This window comes from Chrysochloris asiatica, unplaced genomic scaffold (genome assembly GCF_000296735.1).
Source record: "Chrysochloris asiatica unplaced genomic scaffold, ChrAsi1.0 scaffold00412, whole genome shotgun sequence".
Classification (NCBI taxonomy): domain Eukaryota; kingdom Metazoa; phylum Chordata; class Mammalia; order Afrosoricida; family Chrysochloridae; genus Chrysochloris; species Chrysochloris asiatica.
Genome location: NW_006408930.1, coordinates 1,690,135 through 1,702,732, shown reverse-complemented (window position 1 = coordinate 1,702,732; position 12,598 = coordinate 1,690,135). Strand labels below are relative to the sequence as shown.

Genomic DNA, 12,598 nt, shown 5'->3' with positions numbered 1-12,598 from the left:
GTGCTGGTGTGGCGACTCTAGCACGGGACTTATGCAGGACTTGTGTGGGTCTGTCTGGGCTCCCTCACCAGATTAAGGTGTGCTTTCCTAGCACAACGGCTGCACAGGTAATGCATGTCCTTCTACGCATCTCTCTGTCTGTCTAAAGGCTTAGCATTTAGAAACTGTTGGTCAGCTATGGTGGCTTTGATGTCTGGGGTACAGCATGTCTGCCAGAGCACTCTGCCACCAGTTAACTAAGAAGTGATTCAGAGTCGGACCACTTCTGCAGCCTGTGACACACAACCTTACATCTGAGTACCACCTCAGAGTTAGTTACTACCCTGGGGGTTTGCAAAATGATGATTTTGTCATTGTCATTCCTGCCATGAGACATGAGGATGAGATCTTTGGTTTTTCTCCTGCCAGGGCAGAGTAAGCCTGACTCACAGCAGGGTGTGGCTTTCACCCTCAGGCAAGCACCCTCCAGGCTGGGCTGCCCAGGACAATGGCCCCTACAGCTCCCAGCCTCAGGCACCCATGCTTACGTGGAGAAGCAGTGGTTGTCATGTGCTTGCATGGCAGCTTCATCCAAGTAAGGCTCAATCCTGGGGTGGCTGTTGTTGTTGTTAAGGCCCTTGAGGCCAAGATAGGCAGCCTGCACAGTTTCCAGGTCCTCGCCTCTAAGCTGGTACCACAGCTGGGTTGTCCTGGATGAGAGAGTAAAGGGCACTCAACACACAGCAGTGGACAGACTAGGCAGTCTCTGCACAACTACTCAACTCAGTGCTGTAACACAAGAGCATATAGACAGTATGTAAACCAAGGAACATGACTGTGTTCCAATAAAACTTTATTTATGAAAACAGGCAGTGGGCTGGATTCCTCCTGTGAACTGGGGCTAACCATCCCTAGTGAAGTATGTGGGCATTCAAAGCACCTAAATGAACCTAACCCAATGGATGCAGATGGTACGTGTGCACGGGTTGGAGGATAATAAACAACTAACTGTGCACTCCAGTGACACAGGGCTACGACTTAGAGTTTTACTCATTGCTCAGGACTGCTCTATGATCTCACCACACACGTGCATGTTCCTAAAGAAGGTGCCTTGTTTCTGTGCTCACCAGCAGCCAGCCACGCCACGTAGGGTGGCTGGTACCCCAAGGACAACGTGGTACCAACCCTGCCAGCTGCAATAACACAGAACCCAATTCTGCCAGCTTAGAACTAGATGCTACCCACTGGAATAATGATTCTCTTAGGCACTCCCTCCAGGCCAGCAGCTCAGCAGGGATGGGCAACCCATGGGGCTCTCTTACCTAGAAACCAACAAGATCCAACACACAACCCTAGAACTCACATATAGAACATTTTCCATGGTAAATCATATGTTAATCCATATGCATATGATCTACCAGACAGGGCCAGTACATGTCTTGTAACATACTCTTTTCCCACATCTTCACTCCCGGAAGCATGGGCACCAAGAGGACAGCAGGATTCGCGCCTACAGGCCCATATTCCACATGGAGGACCCAAGGTCTAGAGATCAGGAGCCATCCTCACAGCTCTCCCCACCCTCACCCTGCGGGCCAGCCATACCTGTGTGAGTGGCGCGGCTCTGTACGTTTCACGCACTTCATTAGGCAGCAGGTGAGGAAGGCCATGGACATCAGCAGGATGATGGCACAGCTGACAATGGAGGCAATCACAGCCACCCTGAAGCCAAAAGTTTCGTATGGGGGCACAGCTGTGAGAGAAACATAGACCAACTCTTGGGTGGGTTTGCTCAAGCCCCATGGGCCCCAGGGATCCGATCCAGCCTGGCCTCAGGGATCCCATTCTGAGGCCATGGTGAAGATGTATGCAAATTCTTGTGGGTAGGGCTATCAGGAAAGATTTCCCCCAGAGGGACCAATCAGGGAGGATTTTAGGAGGTTGTGTAGGAGTCTACAGAGTGGAAAACAGGAAAGAAACTCTAATGGTAAGTCAGAGTGATGGCCTTACTTGTTCCCACCAACTAGAACCCTAGCTGAGAAGCAGAGGAAAAATAGGGCTGCCAAGACCAGATGACAGCAGCCGCTAACCTTGGCAAGGACTTGCCCAGCCCAGGGTCTGAGTTTTCAATACTTTGAACTGGTCTACATGCCTCCTTAAGACCCTTTCTTGTTGTTGTTGTTGTTGTCAGGTACCATCAAGTTGGAACCGACTCATAGCGACCCCATGCACAGCAGAACGAAACAATGTCCGATCCTGGGCCAACCTCACTACCCCTGCCACACCTGACACCATCAATGATGCCACCTGGCAGATTCATCTCATTGGGGGTCTTCCTCTTTTTCTCTGAACCTCCATCTTACACAGCATGACATCCTTCTCCAGTGACTGTTCCCTCCTGACAATATGTCCAAAGTATAAGAGACAAAGTTTGGCCATCTTGGCCTCCAAGGAGCACTCTGGCTGTACTTCTTCCAGAACAGATCTATTGGTTCTTTTGGCAGTCCATGGCACTTTTAGCATTCTCCTCCAACACCACAACTCAAAGGCATCAATTCTTCTATGATCATCCTTAGTTACTGTCCAGCTTTCGCATCCATATGAGGTTACTGAAAATATCATAGCTTGGGTCAGGCGCACCTTAGTCCTCAAGCTGACATCTCTGCTCTTCAACATTTTAAAAGTTCCTGTGCAACAGATTTGCCCAATGCAATACGTCGTCTGATCTCTTGACTGCTGCTTCCGTGAGTGTTGATAGTTGAACCAAGAAGAATGAAGTCCTTGACAACTTCAATCTTTTCTCTGTTGATAAGAATGTTGTTTATTGGTCCAGTGGTGAGGATTTTTGTTTTCCTGACATTGAGATGCAATCCATACCAAAGGTTGTGCTCTTTGATCTTCATCAGTAAATGTTTCAAGTCCTCTTCACTTTTAGCAAGCAAGGTTGTATCATCTGCATATCGCAGGTTGTTAATGAGTCTTCCTCCAATCCTGATGCCATGTTTTTCTTCATAGAACCCAGCTTTTTGGATTATTTGCTCAGCATACAGGTTGAATAAGTATGGTGAAAGAATGCAACCTTGTCGTACACCTTTCCCAATTTTAAAACATTCAGTGTTCCCATGCTCTGTTCGACCCTTTCTAGGAAGGAACAAAACCAAGAAAATGCCTAGTCTGTTTGGTGAAAAGTCAATGGTTTAAAAAGCCTAGCTTTGCCATGGATCAACTGTGTTGTCTCAGCTATATGTTAACAATGGTCTGTTTGGTTCTAATTAGAGCAATACCGTATATTCTATCCTTAGTTGTAAGTACTGCTTATGTCTTCCAACATTTGTTATCAAGCAATCAGGATGAAGACTACATTTCCCAGTCTCCCTTGTAGCAGCATATGGCCACATGAGCATGTTCTGACCAATAGGATAAAAGAAGAAGTGATGTGGAACAACTTTCAAAGACCTTCCTCAAGACATTGGCAAGTGTTCTTTGGTGGCATCCAGTTCCTAGGAACTGTAACACAGATGCTGCCATCTTGGAGCACAAAGTTGCAGACACACCCAATAGAGCCACAAGATAAAAGGGAAGAGGCCTGAGTCCCTATCTCTGTGGAGTACCCTAGGAGCCTAGGACTGCCTATCCTGACTTTATAGGTACTAGAGGTTTCAAGTTTAACCCCCTATTCTTTGGGGTTCTGTGTCTCTTGGAATAATGCTAACAGGCTCCCCATTCTCAGAGATTTATTCAGCACACAAGCATTTCAAAGGCTCTGAGAATCCAGCAGACTGTAAGCCCAGCATTTTCTGTACTATGAAGTCCTCCTGGTGTGGTGCTGTGGGTTTATGCGCTGGACTGCAAAGTTGGTTTGAACCGCAAGGTCTGTGGTTCACGCTCAGTAGCCGCTCTTTGAAAATCCTATACCAGGTCCCTATGGGGTCAATACTGATTCGATGGCACTTAACAATAACAACAACAACACATTAAAGGATCAAGGACTCACTTTGAAAAATGCTGTGGTAGACACTCAACAGTTACTATCTCATTTAACCCCTCAATACCCTGAAAAAAAAAACAAAAACACACCAAAAAACACACAAGACTCCAAACCGGTTACCATCAAGTCAATTCTGACTCGTAATAATGTTAAAGGACAGAGTAGAACTGCCCCATAGGGCTTCCAAGGTTGTAAATATTTACGGAAACTGACTGTCACATTTTTCTCCTGAGGAGCAGCTGCTGGGTTTCAACCACCAACCTTTCAAGTTAGCAGTCAAGCACATAACTACTGTGCCACCAGGGCTCCAACACTCTGAACAATAACTAGAAAAACTAGAAAACCATCTCCTCCCCCCAGACTGAGAAGTGCAGTACCTAGACACAGTATGGCCCTTTGTGTCACCAGCCCTAGAATTCTTGGTAAGTGGAATATCCTAATGAGCGTTTGTTGCAAGCAAGAGCCAAGTAATGGATGAGCAAATGTTAGCTTCCCCACTTGCCAGATGACAGAGTTCAAGTCCAGACAGTACCAGTGACCTCTTAAAAGAGATGGGGGAGGTCAGAGGCAGAGCGAGGATTTGAAGCCATTGCTGGTTGTAAATCTGTGAGGTTTTCATCACCCTGCACATGTGCCATTCTGTTATACAAAGGTCACAGCCAAACTCAACATCGGCCTGGGGGTGTGATTCTACATAGAAGTCCGGTCTTTGCCTACATATCCCCTGCTCTTCAGTGAGCACACATAGTCATACTGTGGAGGGGACGTGAAACCAACCACCCAGGGGTAGTTACTAAGTGGGTCTTACGTTTGCATGTAGGTATCCCTGATGACCACTCAGTGATATTCCCCTTCCAGATGCAGGTCACAAGGCCAGTTCCCCCCATCTGGTGGCCAGAGGGACAGTTGAACAGCATCACTGTCCCCACGGATGTTCCATTGCCATGGAGGACCTGGAAGGATCCCTTCAGGGGTGGCTTCACTTTACTACAGGTGCCTAGAGAGGAAGAGACAGTTATAAGGACCTGCCTTGGAAGCGCTTCAAGGCAGAGACCCAAGTCAGCCAAGACCCTGAACAAGAGCTGGTAAGTGCTGATACTGCCAAGCTGCTGTGTCCCAGGGCTGGTCCGCAGATGGTATCATACTGTTGGAGAGACTCCACAGAGGCCACCACAGGTCAACAGAAGAAGCAGGCACTCCACCAGCACTAGGAACAATCCCCTGGGAAAGTGGCAGTCAGAAGACAGTTGTTGCTGGTTGTCAAGTCACTTCTGACTCTGGTGACCCCATATGTGTTGAGTGGAGCTATGCAGCATTGATTTCAAGGCTTTGACCTTTGGAAACAGTCTGCCAGCCCTGCCTCCGAACGTGCCTGAGGTGAGTTCCAATATCCAACCTTTAGTGGAATATTTACCCATTTGTACCAACTAGAGACTTCTTAGAAGATTAAGGTGTTAATAAAAGAAACCAAGTAAGTGTTCAAAAAAAAAATAAAAGCAAATATGCAAACATTTATATAATAACTTTCTAACTATGGCTCCAAAGGAAGATGTCATTAACAACAACAACAAAAAGTATGAAGAAGTGATGGAATACATGAAAAAAACAAAAACAAAAAAAAACTTCTGTGACATTTTTTATAACAACTTAGATTCTAAAGTTAGAAAAATATGAAAAACATAGGCCAAAGTTTCAGAAGTCATAATTTATAAAGAGTTCGTATGTATCAATGAAAATGAACAGTCAAAGAGATTAATGGACTAAATGAATGAGCAGAAAATCTACAGAATAAATACAAATAGGAGAAGTGGCACCTGGGGTGGGCTTGGGGGGCAGGAAGCAGCAGGGAAGGGGATCCTGTCACCTTGGACAAAAAGGTGTTCAACAAGGAGCTGGACCTGTGGGTCAAGCAGCTGAAGGAGTATAAACAACTTAAATAGACCCAAGCGTGAATCCTGTATGAAAAGGCTAAGGGAAGTTTTAACAAAAGAATAAAATGTACAAGCTGTTTGTTGTCCTGCTACTATTTGTGAAGATGTTTTTTTTGTGCCACTGAGTTGGCTCTGACTCATAGCGACCCTGTATAGGGTTTCTGAGGCAGTAAATCTTTTTGCTAGAGGAAAGCTTCATCTTTCTCCTGTGGACGGACTGGTAGATTCAAAATACTGACCCTGTGGTTGGCAGCTCAGTTCATAATCCATTATACTATCAGAGCTCCTATGTATATGTGGACAGCATATATATATATATATTTTTTTTTTTTTCTTTTTTTTAAAGCAATAGTAATGTATGTCTTTCTATAGCAAACTAGGATCTGTCTTGGCATTAAACTACATTATGGACCTAACTGTGTGGTGATAATGATGAACAATTTGTTGTTGTTGTTGTTGTTAGGTGCCATCGAGTCGGAACCGACTCATAGCGACCCCATTCACAGCAGAATGAAACAATGTCTGATCCTGGGCCAACCTCACTACCGCTGCCACACTTAACGTCATCAATGCTGCTACCTGGCCAATCCAGCTCGTTGGGGGTCTTCCTCTTTTTCTCCTGACCCTCCATCTTACCAAGCATGATATCCTTCTCCAACGACTGTTCCCTCCTGACACTATGTCCAAAGTATGAGAGACAAAGTTTGGCCATCTTGGCCTCTAAGGAGCACTCTGGCTGCACTTCTTCCAAAACAGATCTATTGGTTCTTTTGGCAGCCCATGACACTTTTAGTATTCTCCTCCAACACCATAATTCAAAGGCACCAATTCTTCTACGGTCTTCCTTATTCACTGTCTAGCTTTCGCATCCATATGAAGTTATTGAAAATACCATGGCTTGGGTCAGGCGCACCTTAGTCCTCAAGCTGACATTTTTGCTCTTCAACACTTTAAAAACTTCCTGTGCAGCAGATTTGTCTAATGCAATACGTCGTCTGATCTCTTGACTGCTGCTTCCGTGAGTGTTAATAGTAGATCCAAGAAGAATGAAGTCCTTGACAACTTCAATCTTTTCTCCGTTGATAAGAATGTTGTTTATTGGTCCAGTGGTGAGGATTTTTGTTTTCCTGACATTGAGATGTAATCCATACTGAAGGCTGTGCTCTTTGATCTTCATCAGTAAATGTTTCAAGTCCTCTTCACTTTCAGCAAGCAAGGTTGTATCATCTGCATATCGCAGGTTGTTAATGAGTCTTTCTCCAATTCTGATGCCACGTTTTTCTTCATAGAACCCAGCTTCTCGTATTATTTGCTCAGCATACAGGTTGAATAAGTAAGGTGAAAGAATGCAACCTTGTCGTATACCTTTCTTAATTTTAAAACATTTAGTGTTCCCATGCTCTGAACAATTAGCCCAGTGAAATTCAGTACACATTATGTTCTAGATCAGTCACTCTAACAGTTTGCCTGTTGTATTTGTAAATAACTATTTTCCTCTGAACTGTTCAAACAAAATCCTTCATCTCCTTTGCACTTAGTTGAGATTTTAGCTATAGTGTGTTAACTGGCATGGATTATTAAAGTTGGAATTTTATTTTAAGGAAAATTTATAAGCTAGCTCCCACTTAATCTATTACTTTTTACTTTATTAAAATGTATAATCAACTAAAGAAAAGATTGTTCTTGGAAGTATGTTGTCATTAACATTTAAAGGAATTTCCCTTTATTTAAACTAAATTACTGTTTTATGTTGATCTGCATATTTGTCAAAGCATATAAACTCCCTTTCAAATAAACAAAAGAAATACAGAATGCCAACAGGCATGAAAAGATGCAGTTGCACTCATAGTAACGGCACCACACCCCTACACTGCCACCATGTAGACTGACTTACAGGGACCCTATAGGATAGAGTGGGAACATGGTGACTCCATGCAATAAGCACTGAACTATGAACAACAAGGTCCACAGTTAGGCCTACCAGCCACTCCACAGGGAAATGATGAGGCTTTCTGCTCCCATAAAAAAGATTTAAAGTCTAGGAAACTCTACACGGAGTCTTGGTGTGTTGCTATGAGCTAATGTGCTGGACTGCAAAGTGGGTTTGAACCACAAGGTCAGTGGTTGAATGAAGCTCAGCAGCCACTCCTTGGAAACCCTATACAGGACTGTTACACGTTGGAAGCGACTCAACGGCACTAACACCACCACCACCAAACCCTATACAGCTCGCTATGAGTTGAAACCAGCTCCATGGCACTTACCACTATAGGACAGAGTAGAACTGTTCCATAGAGTTTCCAAGACTATATATAGTCCTTATGGGAACAAGCTGCTTCAACTTTCTCCCAGCTGACAGATTTGAACCACCAACCTTGCAGTTAGCAGCCCAACACTTAACTCACTGTACCACTAGGCCTTTTTGTAATTGCAGGACTGTGAATTAAAATGATGACAGCTATACTCTGAGTCACCTATTTGGCAAAGGCTACAAGAAAACAACGATAATATGCAATGTCGGTTAAGATCTTGGCGAGTGGAGACCCTCTCAGATTTGGCTGGTAGGTGTACAGATAAAACTTTTCTGGATAGACTTTGGTGAAAGTATTAACAGCCTCAAATTGTGTATGCATGTGATTCAGGCAATGAAAATAATTAAGAATCTTCTGCAAAAATGTATATACCAGAATGTTCACCTTAGAGCTATTTACAATAATACAAAGTTAGAAATTACCCCATGCTCATTAGTAAGGTATTGGTGTAGTAAATAAAGGTACATTCAGACAACAAAATGCCACAATGTTATAACATTGATACTGTCCTTAAATAAGGACAAAGAGAGCTGTTCCTAATACAACATGTTGTTGTTAAGTGCCCTCAAGCCAGTTCCAACTCATAGCCACCCTCTATAGGATTTCCAAGACTAAATTGTTGCAGGAGCAGAAAGCCTCATCTTTCTCCCGCTGAGTGGCTAGAGGGCTCAAAACACTGATCTTGTGACTGGCAGTCCAGTGTTTATCATACAGAGTCATTGTGTGTCCATAAGCCACAAGAATTTTACGGAAATGAAAAGGACAGTACCTGGCACTTATACAGAAGTTACTGAGCACAGACTGCCATTCTATAGCTTTTCACGTATTTACTAATTTACAGAATAGACTGCTGAAGGAGAACTATTATTATCCCCACTTGTCAGATAGGCAAACTGAGGCAAAGGATGGTGAAGTCACTTCCCAAGGTCACAGAGACTCAGACCCCAGTCTGTCTACTTCACTCACTCACTTACTCTCACTTACTCTCACACACACACGCACACACATCCACACACACACACCACTTCATATCTTTTAGCTATCTGGTGTCTCTCACTCAGCACACTCATTGGAGGGAGCTGTCATGTTGTCCACGTGTCAGTAGTAGCTTTTCCTGTGCCAGAGCAGTGTGCCAAGGCTCCACTCCCTGCTGACGGGCACCTACAAGGCTTCCAGTTTTGGAGGCTGCTGATGAAGCTGCTGTGAGCATTTTTAAACTTGACTCCTAATGCCCAATGCAAGATGTTCTTTCTTCTGCTCTTCCAGTATTTCTGATTTTCGAATGTCTACTTCTGTGCTCATAGCAAAAATGGATTCTCAGGCAGCCCTATGTTAAAAGGGGGATATGAGACTCTTAAGTGCTGGAACCTGAGTCCTTTTGTACAGATGAGAGGCCCAAGACTCAGAGATTGGTGTGGCAGGTGGGTGGATGCAAGGTTCTGAGTCTGACTGCCCCCTTCTTCCACGTGGATTTGACACAACCATTCACAGACTCTCTGCACTTGATGTCTCCAGCTAGGATCCCCCTGAGTGCCAGGCCTGGTTGTCCAACTGCCCACTCAATCTGATGCGACCCTAATGATTTCACCTGCCTCACCTGCTCTGCATACAGCCTTCTCCATTACAACTAGTGGCTCAGGCCACTAGATGAACCTATCTAGATTCTGTTTTTTCAGTCTTCAACCAATTAATCAGCAAACTCTGTGGGCTCTGATTTCAAAATAGATGCCCAAGATGCAACTATTGGTCCCTCCCCTCCTGGAGCAAAAAAGAGTGAAGAAAGTCAAAGATACATAGAAATAATTAGTCCAGTAGACTAATGGACCATAGAAACCTCAGCCTTCATGCCTCTGAGACCAGAAGAGCCAGATGGTGCCAGGCTACCACTATCAACTGCTAGCAAAGGGATCACATTAGAAGATTCTGAACAGAGTGGGAGAAAAATATGGATCCAAACTCAAAATTACAAAAAAAGATCAGGTTTACTGGTTGGAAAGAAACTGATGGAACCCTGGAGACATTTAGTCACTTTCCAGGACTGGAACTGAACTCACCCCTGTGGCACAAATTTCAGCTAAACAATGGGCAGGTCTATCAAGGTCGGCAGTTTGAAACTACCAGCTGTTCTGCAGAAGAAAGATGAGGCTTTCTGCTCCTGTAAAGATTTACAGCCTCGGAAATCCTGTACAGGGTTGCCATGAATCTGAACCAACTCCAGGGTACATGACAACAACAACAATAAGGGGAATGATAACACAAGAGAGGTATACACTTCTCAAAATAATCAACCCTCTGAGATCAAAAGGGCAGAATTTGCCTAAGGACACGTTCAGAAAAGTTAGGAATGAAAAGAGGAATGGAACAGAGAAACACAGGGAGGAAGTGAGATTAAGAGATTTTGCACTATGGGGATTACTATTAAAACATGAAAAAATGTGTAAGAATGGTTTAGTGGAAATTTGATTTGCTCTGTAACCCTTCACTCAATTAGCAACAATTATATATATTTATATATGAGTACAGTGGTTCCATAAAATAAGCAATCGACTGGGAACCACAAGGTTGGTAGTTCAAGCCCACCAGCTGCTCTGTGGGAGTAAGATGAGACTTTCTGCTTCCACAAAAGATCTAAAGCCTTGGAGACAGTATACAGTTGGTTCTGACTCATAGTAACCGTAGGCACACAGAAGGAAACACTGGCCGATCCTGTGCCATCCTAATGATTTCATCTTCAGACACTATTTTGATACCATTCCACTGCTATTCATAAGGTATTCAGTGGCTAACCATTCAGAAGCACTCCCCCTATCCTTCTTACTAACCTGTCTTTGTCTGGAATCTCCACTGAAACCTATTCATCCTGGGTGACCCTGTAAGCATTTAAAATACCAGTGGCATGGCTTCCAGCATCATGGCAATATGCAAACTGACAGACGAGTGGTAGAAAAATGGCTACATTAAGTAACAAATAGGCAAACAATTTGAGCAGGCACATCATCAAAGAAACCATGTTGTTGTTGTTAAGTGCCATTGAGTTCGTTCCAACTCATAGCAACCCTGTACAGGGTTTCCAAGGACTAGCTGGTGGGTTGGAATCACCAACCTTGCAGTCTAGTGCTTATCCTACATCACCAAACCAGGACTCCAAAGAAGCTATTCAGATGGCAAATAAGCACATGAAAAGATACTCAATGTCATTATTGTTGTGTGCCATCAAGCTGAAGTCAACTAATGGCAACCCTACATATGACAGAGTAGAGCTAGTTCCACAGGGTTTCCTAGGTTGTGTGTCTTTACTGGAGGACTTTTCCAGGTCTATTCTCCCATGGGTTTGAACTGCTGTACCACCAGGGTTCCTTCAACATCATTGTTGTTGTTTGTAGGTGCCATCAAGTCAGTTCTGACCCTCAGGGATCCTATGTACAACAGAACGAAACATCCTCACAATTACTGCAACGCGTGAACCCTTGCTGCTGCCATCCATCTGTGTTGGGGGTCTTTCTATGTCAATCCATCTTGTTGTGGGTCTTTCTCTTTTTGAATGACCCTCCACTTTTCCAAGCATAATGCCCTTCTCCAGGCAGTGGTCCAGAGGAGCATTCAGGCTTTACTTCTTCCAAGACAGATTTGTTTGTCATTGATACATTTGATATTCTTCTCCAATACCATAATTCAAATGCATCAATTCTTCTCCGGTCTTCCTTATTCACTGTTCAACTTTCACACCTATACGAGGCAACTGAAAGTACTATGCGTCAGGCACATCTTAGTCTGCAGACTGACATCTTTGATCCTAAACACTTTCAAGATACAGCAGATTTGCCCAAAGTAATACAGAGTTTGATTTCTTGACTATTGCTTCCATATGTGTTCAATCTTTTTTCCATTCATCATGATGTTATTTATTGGTTCAGTTGTGATGATTTTTGTTTTCTTACATTGAGTTGCAACCCATACTGAAAGCTGTTGTCTTTAATCTTCATCAGTAAGTCCTCTTCGTTTCCAGCAAGCAAAGTTGTATCATCTGCATATCACAGGTTGTTACTGAGTCTTCCTCCAATCCTAAAGACACATTCTACATATAATTCAGCATACAGATTGAATAAATGTGGTGAAAGAATGCAACCCTGGGACAGACGTCTATGATTTTAAACCTTCAGTATTTCCTTGTTCTGTTTGAATGACTGCCTCTTGATCTAAACACAGGTTCCTCATGAACACAATTGAGTGTTCTGGAATACCCCATTCTTCACAATGATATCCATAGTTTGTCATGATCCACACAGTTTAAAGCCTTTGCATAGTCAAAAAAGGGCAAGTAAACATCTTTTTGGTATTCTCTGCTTTCAACCAAGAGCCATTTGACGTCAGCAATGATCTCTCTCATT

At 43.7% G+C, this 12,598-nt stretch overlaps 1 protein-coding gene across 1 annotated transcript in view; it reads right to left on the bottom strand.

Moving 5' to 3' along the window:
* Positions 1-527: 527 nt before the first annotated feature.
* Positions 528-12,598, bottom strand: part of SUSD3 (sushi domain containing 3) — a gene marked incomplete at its 3' end in the record, with an annotated part of 49,001 nt that continues 36,930 nt past the window's right edge. The window contains exons 3-5 of the mRNA XM_006876776.1: positions 4,776-5,006; positions 1,585-1,732; positions 528-689 (exon numbers count right to left, since the gene is read on the bottom strand). Coding sequence (XP_006876838.1) covers positions 528-689; positions 1,585-1,732; positions 4,776-5,006 — 541 coding nt within the window. The remainder of the gene's footprint in view (positions 690-1,584; positions 1,733-4,775; positions 5,007-12,598) is intronic.